Source organism: Triticum urartu, chromosome 7A (assembly GCF_056163025.1).
Source record: "Triticum urartu cultivar PI428250 chromosome 7A, HENAU_Tu73, whole genome shotgun sequence".
Lineage (NCBI taxonomy): Eukaryota > Viridiplantae > Streptophyta > Magnoliopsida > Poales > Poaceae > Triticum > Triticum urartu.
In genome coordinates this window covers 167182877-167199224 of record NC_141879.1, presented here as the reverse complement: position 1 = coordinate 167199224, position 16348 = coordinate 167182877, and the positions used below count along the sequence as shown (strand labels likewise).

The following is a 16348-nucleotide window of genomic DNA, read 5'->3' as shown; positions in this document are numbered from 1 at the left end:
GGAGATTTAGGTACTCTGCCACAGAAGAAATAAATATCCAGATTCAATTGAGTAAGTCCAAATTATGTTTAGAGACAATGAACTTAATTATTGAGGGATTGATATTTCGGTTAGCAAGATGTTGATGCGTGAACCTTTGGTACCAAATTGGTCCGAGCTAGGAACATCATCAATAGCCAACACATTGAGAAGGATGTTCTGCTCATGATGTATTATCATCTTCTCCTAAAAGACGCTGAAATGCCAAGTACAAGTAATATATAGATTGATGGAGAAAGAAGTAATAAGGTGAACAAGAGCTCTAGCATTAATTTCATCAAATTGACATCCATTTTACAAGGCCAACCCAACCCAACCCAGCCAAGCCATCCTCCCTCCAGGAGGGAAAGAAACCTCTCCCAACACACCCATGGAGTACATACATCTTCTAAAAACCCCAAACCGGATTGATCCTCCTTTGATTTTGGCAGTCCTTTATAATTTACCAACAGCTGAAACTCTTGCCCTAAACATTCCTCCCCTCACCCCATCTGATCCCTACACCTAATTAAGAATCCTAGTAATTAGCCTCCGGCATGCACAAGCACGCATCATGTCCCCGGCAGGCGCGTGGAGCCGCTGCAGCCCCCCATGTCCCCTCCTCTGTCCGTCTGTCTCCTACGCCACGCCGGCATGCATGGTTGCGGCCCGGCCGTGTCCCCGCTAGCTCACAGCCCCAGCAGGATGTAGTAGACGAGCGTGATGGGCAGCGCGATGAGCATGCCGAAGATGACACTGCATGCACGCACAAGAGAACGGCGGGTGAGACAAGAGCGAAAATGCGCGCAGGCGTGGAGAGCATCTCCGCCCACGCCCGCCGCCAGATTTCATGGTTTTAACTAGTGGTAGGACGCGGGCTGGCCGCATGCACTTACGCCGTGCTGAGGATGTCGGGGTGCACGCTGTACTCCTTGGCGAAGACGAAGGGGACAATGCCCTGGGGCAGCGCTGCCTGCGAAAAGAGAACGAACCAGCAGCTTAGTAAACAAACAAGAACCAAGCTGTGCGTCGTGCGTGCGAAAGCGTAAAGCGAAAGCGGGCGCTTGCCGCGCTTTCCCGGCGCAGGGGGCAGGGCGGAGTGCATGCGCTCATGGCGTCCTATCGGCGTGCCCGCCCGGCCGGCCACTTGACCGGTGTTCCCCTTTCTTTTTTCATCGAAAGGCGGTTATTGTCAGTGTGCAAGCCTGTGTTGTACTAGTGTGTGTGCTCGGCTCGGTTGGTTTGGTTGGTCGGGCGTCGTCTCTGGTCGTACCTGCACGATGGCGATGTGGAGGAGGGTGCCGCGGAGGCCGACGGCGATGGAGGCGGCGGCCATGACGGCCGGGCCCGTCAGGAACCGCACGGCCATGGCGAACGTCGCCCGCTTGTTCCCGCACGCGATGATCCGCGGCTGCAGCGCCATGAACAGCCCTGCATGCATGCGCCACATGCAAATGTCAGCACCATTCTACTGCATATGAATGAAATGAACCATGGTTGGCATGCATGCATGCGAATGCAGAGCAGAGGAGCGCACCGAGGCTGAACATGGCCATGCCGAGGCCGGCGTCGGACAGGATGGCGATGGACTTCATGATGATCGCCGGCATCACGAAGTTCCACCTGCATGCATGCGTAACGGGTCAATTAACTGCTCGGTAACTGACGGATGCTCTAGCTAACCTCGCCGGCGGCGGATACTTAGGGAGGGAGCAGGAGTGATTACCGGAAGCAGACGAGGGACCAGATGAGGCCGATGAGGCTGGAGTAGGTGTTGGGGTTGCGGATGAGCTTGCGCCACACCATGATGAGGATGAGGCGGGTCATCACGCTGGTCGGCGGCATCACCGTGGGCGCCGCCACCAGGCCCGCGGTGCCCTGCTCCGCCGCGGCCTTATCGTCGCCGGCCTCCGCGTCCCTCTCCTTGTTCCCGAAGCTGAACTCGTCACGCTCCACGCCGTCCACTGTGATTGATTGATCGGTTACCAATAACAGAGCAGATTATCAGCGCGGGCACTAATTAACTTGCCGAGAATGGCTAGGACAGTCGAATGGATTATGGAATGGAACCTTTGCGCGGCGAGGCGGCGGCCACGCGGACGTCCTTGGCGGCGGCGTCGTTGTACGCCTCGGTGCCGTTGCCGAACACGTCGGAGACTGGCGACGCGCTGGAGCTCCACACGAACATGTGCAGGTCCTTGCCGTCCTCTCCCTTGGCCTGCCCGTTGGCCGCCTTCTTGGCCGGCTTCTGCGGCGCCGCCATCGCGGGGTTGGGCGCCGGATACTGCCCGTACTTGCTGTTGTTGTTGTTGTTGCCGGCCTTGTCCTCCTCGTAGTTGGACGGGCGCGGCGTGGCCCCGGTGCGCACCACCGGGCCGAACGCGTCCCCGGCGGCGAAGTTGGAGCTGCGGCCCACCATGGAGTAGAAGTCGGTGTGGTTGAAGCTGGAGCCCCGGGGCGTGGGGTTCCGCGACGACTGCAGCGAGTAGATCTCGGCGTTGGTGAGGTTGCTGGGGCGCGGCGTGGTGCTGGAGAACCCCATGGAGCGGCGCGAGTAGATGTCGGAGCGGGAGGCGTTGGAGCGGCGCACGGTGACGTGAATCTTGCCGTCCTCCTTCACCTCCGCCTCCGTCTCGATCATGTCCCTCCTGCCGTCGAGCGACATGACGTCGGGGTCGACGGCGATGGAGGCGATGGCGCCGGCGGTGTCGGGGAACTGCTCGGTGATGAGGATCCTGGCGCCGCGGTACTCGAACATGAAGAGCATGAGCGTGTACCAGATGATGCACTGGAGCACCACGATCTGCACCATCAGGCTGCCGGACTCGTCGCCGTACATGCCCTTGAGGAGCGGGATGCCCATGACGAGGGTGTTGGGCAGCGTGGAGAGGGAGAAGAGCGTGATGGTCCACTCGAGGGAGCCGTTGCGGGAGAGGTGGCTCCAGAGGGTGAGCAGCGCGAGCACGATGAGCTTCTGCAGCGTGTCGGCGGCGATGAAGCGGAGGTTCATGGTGTAGGGGTTGTTGGTGGAGATGAAGTGGAAGGAGAGCAGCGGCACGGCGAAGAGCGCCACGAAGCGGTTGATCCCGGAGCACTGGTCCGGCGTGAAGATGCGCCACCACTTGACGGAGCCGTACGCGAGCATCATCGCCACGTACAGCGGCACCATCGCCGTCATGACGTGGTAGAAGTCCGTGCCCGTGATCATCTTGCCGTGCCGGCCGCCGCCGCTGCGCCTTCCTTCCTACTCTGTCACGGCGGCGCGGCAGGGGAGGTGTGCGGTGGCGGTGAGGTGAGGTGCGGCGTTGTTCAAGTGAAGCAGCGCTGGCTAGCTTGATTTATGGCGCGGGCGCGGTGGCCGCGCGGCGGGGTCGGCGAGTGTGGCGATCGGGGGGAGGCAGGCGGGGGAGCCAATGAGGGGAGGGGGAGTGGGCATATGTGCGGGGGATTATTTATACACATCATGTGGGCGTTCAACAGTGAACGGTCACGCAGCCCCACACCGGGAAGGAGAGAGGAAGGGGTAGCGGAAATGGGGATTGAGGAAATACCAAAAGGCAACCTCAAATTTTTATACCCCTGCAAATTGCACTACTAAAATTGTGTAATGCAGTACAATTTCAGAAGAATGGGGATGCAATTTTTGAGCCTTACAAGAACATACTTCAGAAAAAAATGTACAAATGGATCGAAGAGGGATTAGTCGATGTCTCTGACGTGCACAAACCGATGGCGCACCGTGAGTTTAGCTCGGAGCCACATCCGCTCCGCGTCGCCGGTGTGAGGGAGTCGTTGTAGCTATGGCCGGGAAGTTGTCCGATGGTGACATGAGATGTGAATGAAGATGATCTAAAGCACGAACTGTCGCGTTGGAGAAGGAGGAGAAGGACAGACTATGAGACCCAACCCCATGTTGATGGAAAAACATCGTTATGGGATCTTATTGATGACGACAATGATGCCATCAAGAACTGAGGCGGGAGCATTGTGGTCGGCGACTCTCCCCCATAACCGCGCGGGTGGATTTTGGAGAGAAAAAACCTCATGTGCTTCGCGCCGACGCCATAACCAGCACCACCATGACGTGGGTGAGGTTGGGTATACATATTCCAATGCGTTCTTGTCGCCTAGACGAATGACAGAGAAGGACATCACAAACATATACCAGGAGTCCCCACAAGCACAGAGATCCATTGTCTTCTCCGCCTCCTGATGTCAAAACCAATCGCCATAGATGGAGACCAAAGGAATCAGTCGGCGAGGATGACGGCTTTGTGGTAGCTAGGGTTTCAAAGAGAGCTTTTTTTGTGTAGATCTAGCATGAAAGAACAATTGCTATTGAAGTTTAACTAGTAATCTTTGTTAAAGTTGGTTGATCCTTCTCTCCCAACATAGATATCGTTGTTTGTATCTATATTATACTCCCTCTGCTGATAATAAGAGGTATGTTGTATGTGACTTTTCGGGCAAGGATTAGAGGGGTGATAAAAAGAGAATGTTGTTAAATGGAAATAATCAACTGCCTGCAATAAGTCTTAATTGCTTCCTAGATATAAGAAGGGGTGAAGGGGAAATGGCGAGTGTGAAATATGGAAATCTAGTTAAAAATTTGCATTATTAAAAACTTATGTTTTAATAAAAAAAGTGAGATTGGTAATAATTCATTTGAACATAAAATTGTTCGATATAAAACCAAAGACCCAATTTTTTATTGGAAGCTTCCAAGTTCACCTATCTATTTTTTTCGCGGGAAGTTCACCTCTCCGTAGAAGCCATCCTAAAGCATAACTTTTTTTCTATATGTCATCAAATAACACCTCTTGGTAGGAAAGGAATGCAATGCCATTGTTGGTTAATCTTCTCTCCCCATGTACAATTTATGCATGCATATTTTCTCTAGTTGGCACATTATCTTGTTCCTATTTAAGTTGACTTTCTAATTATACGCTAACAAAAAAACTGCAGTCCTGTGGATGTAATCCTTATGTTGATGAAAAGGTGTATTTTAGTTTGGTTTCACCGGAAAATCAAGGAGGCAGTACAAAGAGAATGTTGTGAAGGAAAATTGCCGGCCATAATTTTACTAATTCCTGATGAAAAAGGGGGATATATGTTATGTTGTGATCCGAATTCATATAAAGTATAAAGGCTAGTTTCTGACAAAGCGGGCGGAGGCCCGTCGCCGGGAGGCTTATTCGTTGAGAACGAATCTTTTGACATGGTTTTAGTGTTTGCGCTCGGCGTACATCGTCTATAAGTTGTGTGGCCGATAAACTGCATTGGATCTATGGTTGAACACAAGGCAACGGTTTTTTCCTATAGTGCACAACCATTGGTATAGACACCCACCAGCAACAACACAAAGAGACTACAACTAAATTTTGGCATGGCTCCAAAGCACAACAAGTGGTATAGCCGGCCACAAGCAAATCCCAAAGCAACAACACAAAGAGACTACAACTAAAGTTTGGCATGGCTCCAAAGCACAACAAGTGGTATAGCCGGCCACAAGAAAATCCCAAAGAAATTACGGCTAAACGTTTTTTTGAAACTACAAGTAAACTTCAACTTTACTATCCAAGAACTTCACAACCACACAGGGCAAAAAAAACAAGAGCACAAACAACACGTAAGATTCAGTCCTCGGAGTGACAGTAAGAAGAAAAAAAAACCTCCAATTTCTAAGAAGGGGACACGAGGTTCACGATCTACAACAACATCACTTTCCGTCCAGCCATCGCAGTGATTCTTGCACATGAATGGCTTCTAGATTTCTCATATTTTGCGTGGATTTGTGATGTAGGGGTGGAAGTTATAGGTTTCAAACTATAGGTGATTACGTGGCGCAACCACCCCTCTAGCAGATGACGCCTGGGGGTGCGGGGACCGTAGCCCCCCCCCCCCCCCCCCCAACGGCGGTTTAATATCAACCTAGGTCACCTCCATAATATATATCCTTTGTAAGCCTCCGCGCGGGATAAGATAATCATTGTAAATCTCCCGCATTTGTAATCTCTCCTGATATAGTGAAGTTTCATTGGTTGGGCATCCGAAGTTTTTCTCCTTTGTGTTGGAGGGGTTTTCCACGTTAAATCTTGTCTCTCCTTTGTGTTGATTCCTTCTTTGTCGTTCATGTTGCGTGTCGTATCTCTAACAATATAAACATTATTACTAATATAATTGCATTATGAGAAATCATTGTCTTCTGACAGAAAGCCTTTTTAGATGTTGAGACAATGTTTTTTATAGTGTATAGTTTTATCCTAGTTTTATAGTAATCAAGCTGGCTAGGATATCGGTTTGGGTGTTTGCATGAAGATCTTATGACACTGCACGATTCAAAGTAGAATGTTGTTAAAACATTTCGGGTTTTATGACAACTATTAGGTACTACAAGCAGGTGTAGAAACTACGAATGTTTGGTTTTCATATAAAAATGTATTCAACCTTTCACAGGATCTCCATTTCAGTTCAAGATCTTGATCAAAACCAGCTGAATCATCATGGTGACACATTGCTACATTCCGGCGGAATTACCATATTTTCAAAATACTTGCATTATTCCTCGTACACAAATATAATGTTTGGACCTCAATACCTCATAGTCTTTTGCAAGATTCCGACAACAAGTTTTGAACATTCATTGCAATAAATAATGCATCTATATTTTATGTGATTTGGCTAGCAAAATATGTTACCCCCTCCGAACCATATTAATTGTTGCTAGTTTAGGCCTCCTTTGGTTTAGAGGAATTTCATAGGAATTCTAGAGGATAGGATTCTTATAGGATTTTTTCCTTTAGAGCCCTTTGGTTCATAGGAACGGATTCCTATTCCTACATAGGATTGGTTCCTATCCTCCACATTTCATAGGAAAATAAAAAAGAGGCTAGACTCAATGGAAAAATTCCTTTGATGTCAACCAAATGACATCTTGTTTCCTATTCCTACTCATAGGATTTGAGATACATGTCATCTCATTTCCTACAAGATTCCTATTCCTATGATAATCCTATCCTATGAACCAAAAGAGGCCTGTGTTAAATCAGTGACAATTATTAATATGAATCAGAGGGTTATTTTAATGTAATCAACCTATATCCTTTGTTGAAATTACCAGTCACAATCTTAAAATGTTGACCCATGAATTCCAGGTTGATCTGCGTATAGGGGTTGCAACGTGAAGGGCCTCGGATAAACCGGTCACTTTCCAATGGACTTGAATCCACTATACACAGAGTGTAGATGGATTCTAGGTTGATCAACATTTAGAGATTATGGCGCCAATAACCTTGGATACAATAGTTTCATTTTATCATTCACAAGGGCAGATGTTTCATTATTTTGAGAGAGAGAGAGAGAGTCACTACTTACTTCATTTTTTGCCTAAGCTCCGTTGTTTTTTCAAGGGTTTAATTAGGAGATTTTTTACGGTGCATCATACTACCTATGGAACCGAGTAGTATTGAATCATCTCAGCCGTTGATTAGCGAGGTAGTTTTGTCTTTTTTTTTCTTAATTAGAAAAATCCAACGCGGTGTCGGTGACCATCCTCCTGAGGCCCAGTCGTTGCCATCACCGGTCATCAACGCGCATGCCCAACAATCGATCAGAGGAGCTAGCCTCCGTGCCATTAAGTGGGAGATTCAAGTCGCCGGCCGGGCATTGGATCAACCAGCAGGCCGCGGAGCCGCCGCTGCAGCGTCCTGATCAATGGCGCTCTCGTCGCCGGCCAGGCATCGGATCAACCAGCAGGCCACGGAGCCGCCGCTGCAGCGTCCTGATCAGTGGTGCCTTCGCTGCTTGTGCCTGCTTCGCTTGCGTGCAGCGGCTGCAGCCGCCGCTTGATCACCGGAAAACAATCAGCTAATCATCGACGTACTAGTGCCTCAGGACACTGATCAATCAACTTTTGTGCATGGTGATTTCCTTGGCAAAAATACCGTCCGGCAAGGATCCGCCAGGAAGTATTAGGACGGACCGGTCCCTGCAGTCCCATGGGAGCAGGATAAACCCACAAGAAAACACATGGATTTCTCAACGGTGTAGAGTTTTGGTATTTACTTCGTAAGCCTTCCAATTTTACCCTTTAAACAAAATATACTACTGATTTTTCCTAATAGTATTAGTGGATCTAGTCCATTGAATGACTTGAAATGGACGGCTCATATAATTTTGATGTACCGTAAATGGTCTCTTAATTAGTGAAGAGTACGTGGTTGCTTCTTGATGCCATATTTTTGTGCTTCGTGTTTTCAAACTTCACTATACCGTATGACTGAACAAATTAAAATGCCTTGACAATAATTTCCGACACAAACTTAATAATTGATCAGAGAATTTTGTAGCGCGACACAAGCAGAGGGAGAGTGCAATGTTGCCTTGAGGTTTGAGAGACATTTTGGATCGGGAAGGAGGAGGAGCCTCCTGACGTGGTACGTGTCAGCCTCTAATACCTCACACCGTCCCATTAAACTATCTCATCCACGACATTAAACAACACGAGCAAGTAAAGCACTAAAGCTGCAAGGAATCCTAATGATACATGGATCAATTCAACCCATCTACCACACAAAAATTTCCGAGGTAATATCATTGAGAGTCATAGAACTTGCGCTCGATGTTCAGTTTTGTGCTAAAACTTTGAAAATACGGATTTGTGATCACATAACTTGTCTCGGCGTGCAAATACGGTGCCTCCTCTCGTATATCGCAGTATGGGCTTGCCACGTGGCGCACTAGTCCGATGAAGATCCACATGTCAATGGTTGAGAGTGCGCAACGCGTTGGGTGACCATAGCATAGCATGCCAGTTTTTTATGCAGAAAACACCCTCATAATTTATTTAATTTTGCAAAAAGCCATCACATATAATGAGAAAATACTAGCGCAGATGGGTTGGAACTGGCGACCTGTTAGTAAAATTGTCCAACGTATGTCCATCGCACTAGTGCAGATTGACGATGAATATGTAAAACTAAACTGCTTTAAAATAAAAGCCCCAGCGCATAGTGAGTGACAAATTGATTAAACCTGCCGTCAGTGCTATCAAGTTTGTCTCGATCAATAAGATGAATTGACCCACTCGGTGTTCTTAGGCAACTCCATCGCACGACTTCAAATGGACGTCTGTTTTTTCCGGATTTCGTCTGAGGTGACAATGGGTGGTTGCGTCCGGCTTTTGTTGGAGGCGCCCAACACGGCCGACCATGCCCAAAACGTTCGTCTGCACTTCGATTGCACGCCCACGCCTACGCCTCTCTCGCCCGCGAGCTCGCGCTCTAGCCGCGCCGCATCAGTGCTCACCGGGGTGCAGCAGCAGTAGCCGAGCTCACCCGCGCGCCCGCACCTGCCAGCCCGCCTGCCCGCTCGCCCGCTCGCTTGTGATGCGCTCGCCGGCACAGAGGCCGCAGTTGTGTCTTCCCACACGCTCGACATTCACTGCGCTCGCGAGCTCTGGCCGGGATCCACCGCATAGTCCTCGTCCTCGTCCTCGCTTTGCTCGGAGTCGAACCCGCCACCACGCCCCCGTGTTCCTCCGCGCGCCCCCGTCAGTCGTGCCCTCGCCAGTAGCTATTAGTCCCCATAAAGAGAAACGCTGGGTTTTATATATTGCCCACGACAACTACTCGTATTCAGGTTCTTTTTCTCTCTGACATTTTTTTGTTAAACCAAGTATATTTATACATTAATTCATTTCGAAATTTCAGGCTAAAAAATGGAATTGGCAAGATATTTTGAAACCCAGATTTTCCGGCGCCTTCCCGAAAAAAAGGAATAAAAAAGAAAAACTCGCTCATGAAAAAGTTTTGTATGTTATGGGTTAAACATTATACATTTTGATGTAGTTTTTCAATTTAATTTTTTTATGAAAAAGGCCGAGATTGTCCTGTATCCGGCTTTTGACTGAACCCTGAAAAAAAGGTATCTAGAAAAAAACAATTGTGTCTTTTTTTTTGTGGGGAAAGAAACTGTGTCTACTAATGTAGGAGTAAAAACAAGTGCACCTCTTTATAGGCACGACTATGTAGGTACTGCAGTGGTTTGCTAGCGTGATTTCAAATGCCCGCATGCACTTTTTATTTTCATTTTTCAAGTGGGACCCACCATGTTACTGAGGGGCTTCTGCTTATTTAAATATAGACCAAAGGGTGTTTCTGCGAAAAAGATACGTGTCAAGCTGTTTCAGTCACTATCTCACAAAAAAGCCATTCCAGCCACCGATAGGTGGGCCATAGCCATGTTGGCGTGCCACATAAGCACGAATATGTCTGAATACGAGTGATGTGACTGTATTTGCACGAGAACGCAAGTTGGATGACTCCAAATCCATATTTTGAAAGTTTTAGCACTAAACTGAACATCGGGCGCAAGTTTTATGACTCTCGGTGATATTACCTCAAAATTTCCCCATTTGCAAACTATCTCACCCGAGCCTCTCCGCTCCGCTGATGACCGTTGATAAAGCGTAGAGCAGACAGCGATCAGCTTGCAGTAATAAATCTAATGTAATGTAATTCCCTGCTAATACGCCGCGCAGTAATCCGCACAGGAGGAGCACAAGCCTTGCACGGCGTCCTCAACCCAGCCCAACGCGGGCACGGGCACGGGCGCGCGCACGAGGGAGGCCGGCCACCACGCCGACAGGGCAACCAAAAAGCTGCGAAACAATTCCAAAGCGGGCGCCCGGCCCGGAATGAATAATCAAAGGCGTCAGCCAGCCCAGCGAAACTGCTCTCTTTTGCCTCCCCTCCCCGCGCGTCGTCGGGGGCCGCGACGGGGGCGGTAAAAGGCGACGAGGCGCCGGGGAGGGAGGGAGCACGAGGGTCGGGAACGGTGATTTGATTAGCCAAAAGTTGGCGAAAGCAAGGCCTGGTAAGTGTCAAAAGCGGGCGAGTTTTTTGCGCTTTCCCTCTTCTTCTTCGCTCGCCGCGCCTGCGCGCCTGGCGCCCGTGCCGGCCGGCCGGCGTGCGCCTCCCCGCCATCATCGCCGCCCCCGCGCTACGACGGCACGTAGAGGGGAAGAGAGGATTACTTCTACTGCTGCTGGTCCGGCGCCGTCGTACTATTAGTCGTGTGTACATCTGGCCAGCTACTGCATGCATACACCCGTTGGGAAGAACCCTACGGGCTGTAGTACTGCTCTGCTGCCACTTGTCGTGGTTTCACCGGAGCCGATCGGCCGGCGGGTGGTGCCGATCTGACCTGACCTGACCCGACCCGACCTGACCTGCTGATTATAAGCTTAAGCTAGGCCACAGAGGCATGTGCACTGTGCGCACACTCCTCTGTCAAAAAAGGGCATCGCATGTGGAGGCTCGCACTTTACTCGAGTACAAACATTCTGCATCTAGACGAACGTTGGAAGCAAATCAAAACATATATTCTCTGTTCTAAAAAAATACTATCTCTGTGACGAAATGTCAAAACCTCTTACATTTCGTCACGGAGGAGTAGCCAATAAGTTGCATCAGATTCTTTCCAGTTATCATAAGAATTTAGAGAAACGCAAGACTTTGAACCTTGTTTGGTACTAGTACTAGTGGAGTCGCATGCCGGTGCCTACCGTTGTAGCCATGTTTGTTATGGGGTTTTAAGGTTATTTATTACTACTGTTCATCTCTGTAATTCATGCTAGGGTCATGTAGGGATAGCACGAAAAAGTGTCAAGAATATACCCACGAAAGTAAGCATCATGTGGCAGGCTTTTGCGAGCGTGTTGTCCCCATAAATCGCATCGCTAAACCTTTTCTGCAGTGTCTCTTGACGCATGAGAATATGGCGTTGAATAAAGCCACGGCCGGGTCACGACATGCTCATAGCGAGCATTAGCCTTGTCGATCCTGATCCTAAAGATCATCATCGTCCTCTGATGTTTAGCACATGATTACAGAGCGTGCGGTTGCAAGTGAATAGCGTCGTTGCCACTGAACTCCTCAATGTTATGTTGTGTCATCACATTTGACAGTATTTTACTGTATTGTCCACTCCATTCAATGCTAACTCGCTTTGATGGGGTGGACAATACAGTGTCACAATCTGAATTAATATCTCACTATGTACTTCATTATTTTCTGTTGGGCTTTGCTATACCTATGTAATTATGCTACGTGAAGCTACGTGAAAACTGGTTTGGGGTCATTTGATTGGAAGGGAAATGGCCGGGGGGCCACCCATGAAATTCAGGGGAAGGGGGAGGGGGAGAGAAGTAGATTAGGAAGTTTAAATAAGTTTACGGAGATGGGTACGTAGGTGTAGGGTTATTGTTTTTGGTTTATAGGTTATGCACGTAACTCTAGGTCATCATTTACAAATGTAATATGAATTGTATATACAAGAATTGATACCTTTAGAAAATGTAACATTTGAAATTTCTAATTGTATACTCTTACATGTGGGCCTAACAAACTGGAAACGGGGTAGCTAGTAACAAACCTATACCAATAAAAAAATGTGAGATTGTTGAGATGGATACCTTCTATCTCAACCATCTGGAAATAATTTCTATAGTAATTGCATTATTGTTTTTTTATTAACAACCCAAGTTTCACCTTCATGTTTTATTCCATGACCATCCCCGCCTCCTAGATGCGCATTACATATCACACGCGTTAATCCGCAAAGTACCCCTACCTCGCAACGTGTTCTTTCATCCTCTTACCGGCATGCTACCAATCCCCCAAAACTGCACGGCCCAGTAAAAGATTCAGTGGGTTCACTTTGAAGGTTTACATCGTAATTTATCTTGCTTGATATTCGTTTCATGGATAGATTTGTGAACTATTTGTTGTTGCAAAACTAAATTTGCTAGTTGTTTTTATTTTTCTAAGAAATCGTAAATTTGCTAGCTAATGATGCTTGTGTGTGCTGAGATGTACTATATGCATAGTTGCTTTAGTACTTTAGGCCCAACAAGTGTTAAACTAAAGATTAGCCCCTTCCTCCTTGTGAATTTTGTTTTCCTTCAAGTCAAGGCCCCTTCTTGAATTATGCTCAATCTCTGCCACGGGTCGAGGTTCAATTCTTTCATTACAACAAACAAGGAATATGTGTGTGTGCATGTGTGGCTTAATTTACATTTGTCAATGCATGAATTCGACATGCGTGATTGCTAGTATAGAACATGTATTTGTCGCATGTGCACGTCAGTCAAATTTAATCATACATACGTGAGAAGGAGTTTGCTTGCAAATGTGAGTTGGGGTATCACTTTGCAAAATGCACTAGACACTGTGGGTCCTCTAGGAGATACTATTACTATCAACAAAAGCAGAGAATGCAAGAAAAAGAGAAGCGGGGTGATAGGCTGAGAGAAAAGGTTGTGCGTCGTTGGACCTTGCTGGCCTAGCTAGCTTATATTAGGCCTTTTTAGGAGAATGTCCGGGAAAAGAAACACCGATCAAGATTCCAAATGTCCTCCCCATGGCCTAGCTTGACGGTGGCAACACATCATTAGGCCACGCTCTTTTCCTTAAACAGTACTGCTAATGCTCCTTTGTGCATGCATGCAATGCCTAGTGGTCTTCTTGGTGCATCGGTCGCCAACTGATCCACGAAAGGAGGGATTTGGCGCCTAATGCAAGGGATCACTATTGCCCAACCAATGCCTGTTTCCCGGAGTCAATTTGTTTTCAATTCGTCGGAAAACAAAATTTGCTTTCCGAAAGCTACATCATATCCCTACATCTACATGAAAGGAGTATATATATAGGCATAGAGGCTATTTCATCGGGGGCTTTGGCTACTAATATATGATGGATGATGTATTTTTGTGTGTGCATGCATGACGCAGGTCTGACGGAGAGTGGAGTTTGAGATGGTGAGGCGGGTGCATGTGGCGGGAAGGAACCATGCATGCACGGGGGCGTATGGATCGGGGCAGGCACGAGCCCATGCTCTCATGTGTAGTCGCACCGTTGCTCCATCCCGGTGCAGGTTATGGCCGGGTGCTCAGGAGAAGGGTTCCCCGGGCATGGGCTTTCGGCGCCGTGACTCTTTGCTAGTTTGCTTTCAACTCATCTCATCTCATCTCATCTCATCTCATGGACGCGGCAGTTCACGTGACATGGAAAAAAGGAACCCATGAATGCCATTCATGTGTGCATCAGTGGAGCATTTTTTATCTTGTCCACTAGCTGGCCCACTAGGGTTTCCCGATCGATCGTGTTACACGTAGGTAGAGGTCTTCGGGTTTTTGCTTGACCGTAAAACCTCCTGCACTCCCATACCTTCGATCCAAGCATTTTTATCCGGGAATGCAATGCTTCTGTGTCATGCATGCAACCCCACGAGCGCGCGCTGGCTTTGACTTCGTGCGACTTCAGCGCCACTTGCCTCAGTTGATCAGCTGCATACTTCTCTTGCACGCATCAGTTTTGGCTGGCAAGATCTTTCTTAATGCTCGCACTCTCGGGCCAAAATACAAATACAGTGCAATGTACACGTACTGCCTAGATGTTTGGGACAGACAAAGTAAAATACAATTGGAAACAAAATTGCAAGGCCCGCATGGATCGTCCCCAAAGCAGAAAATGCACAATATATTTAAAAAACTAGCATTTGGCCGATCAAATCGAGGAGGAGGCCCGGGTTTGAGAAGTGCATGGGCCAGCGGAGCTGCGACGAGCCCATCAACGCGTTGGGTTGGGCGCGCCGAGAAGAGCGACCAGGCTGTGCTGGAAAAAAAAAGTGCAACTCGATAGCGCCACGGTACTATCAAATCCTGGACCAGGAATCCTAAATAGAAAAAAAAAAATGGGACCAGGAGCTTCATCGGCTTGCTGTTTACCAGTCTCTTGTCGACACGGCGACCCCATCCATCGGAATCGGATTGGCCCGTCCACATACACATTGCACAGTGCACGTACTCCCGCCCCGCTTGGATGCACGCGCGCTCGCGAGGTTTACTCCCCGCTTATTAGTATTATTTTGCGGCGTTATCCTCCTAGCTCGATCCGCTTAATCAAACGACATTCTTAGGTTCCCCATGGGCGACGGCATGTGCGTGCTCCCCTGCGAAAATCCTCATTCGATCTCCACCCCATCCCTTTGACCGCTTTGACCGGTCAAACCCCAGCCGCCACTCATCAGCCCGCGCATTTCACCACGCCAGCTGCCCGGCGTGTTGATGATACTAGCACAGACTAATGTTCTTGGGACCAGGGTGAAATGGTTGGCGGGGCTCAGTGATCGGGTAGAGCGAGGAGCGAGCGAGCGAGCCGGTGTTGTGGAACGGCCTGTGATGCGATCCGCTTGCCGGGGTTGGGAGGGAGGGAGGGAGGTCGGCTGCGTGCGTGCGTATATTTGCAGGATTCGGGGTGAGGTGGAGGAGATCGTGCTGTTGGAATTGGAATTGGGTCCGAGCACGAGCAGCCGCTGCCGTTTTCGTTTTTAAATTACTGCGCCTTGGACTTGGGTCTCTCCTCCTTTCTGGATGCCGAGCGATTCTCGTGTCGGAAAGCTTCCTCTCTCTCTCTCTCTCTCTGTCTCTCTCTCTCTCTCTCTCTCTCTCTCTTTTGAATTAGTTTGAATTGCTTACTGGATGCCGATTCTCGTGTCGGAAAGCTTCCCCGCTGCTCCTTTCGGTGCATGATGCGTCCACCGCGCACTCCCATCGTCGCTCTCGTGCCCACGACTTGGATGGCATAGGTCGCTGTTTGCTAGTCGCTGGATTGTGCATGGGCTCCGAGTGGAGCGAATGGAGAAGGCATAGGCGTTGGCGGGCTCTACAGGCTAGGCTAGGCTAGGCAGACAGGATCGCGGGATCTCGGCCAACATTCCTCGGCGCACGGCGGATTCACGTCTACTCGAAGCTATGGTTAGGAAGAAATGTCGCCCTCAGGTTCAGGAATGTATCGCTTCCGAATGCATGCTTCCGCGCGTACAGACAAGGTAGTGTACGTATAAACTAGGGGGATGATTCATATACCTTATCCTGCTTGCAAGCTTGATCTGTAGCCGTAACAGCGCATGTGAGGTGCCACCTCGTTTCAGCTACTATTAATCAATTCAAACTCAAATTGTAAGTTTATTTCTCTAACTAAGAGTTCAACTTGTAAATGATTCGCAACATGTTATATGTTTCATGTATTCTTGGGCAATTTTTTAGCAAGGGTTTTCTTCCGGCGCACATCAAGGTAGTTTTAGTGCTGCGCCCTCCTTAGGTACCACCGTGCTACTAAAATATGGTTAGGCTGCTAAAAAATCCAGGTACTCCCAGAAAATTAGACAGCATATAGATTTTGTCCACAAATCAAGAAAAAAAATCATCATGAGTAGCACCTCATTCATATTTCTCACCGAATGAAAAAACTGAGTGACACAATAGAAC

At 48.6% G+C, this 16348-nt stretch overlaps 1 protein-coding gene across 1 annotated transcript; it reads right to left on the bottom strand.

Annotated features, from left to right (window-relative positions):
* Nucleotides 1–284: 284 nt before the first annotated feature.
* LOC125521853 (putative auxin efflux carrier component 1c) lies at nt 285–3448 on the bottom strand. The gene is made up of 6 exons (XM_048686913.2): nt 2089–3448; nt 1745–1982; nt 1556–1641; nt 1292–1449; nt 915–991; nt 285–774 (listed from the first exon to the last, which is right to left on the bottom strand). Exons 1-6 carry the CDS (start codon nt 3224–3226, stop codon nt 708–710), a joined length of 1764 nt encoding a protein of 587 aa, XP_048542870.2. The 5' UTR covers nt 3227–3448; the 3' UTR covers nt 285–707.
* Nucleotides 3449–16348: the final 12900 nt, after the last annotated feature.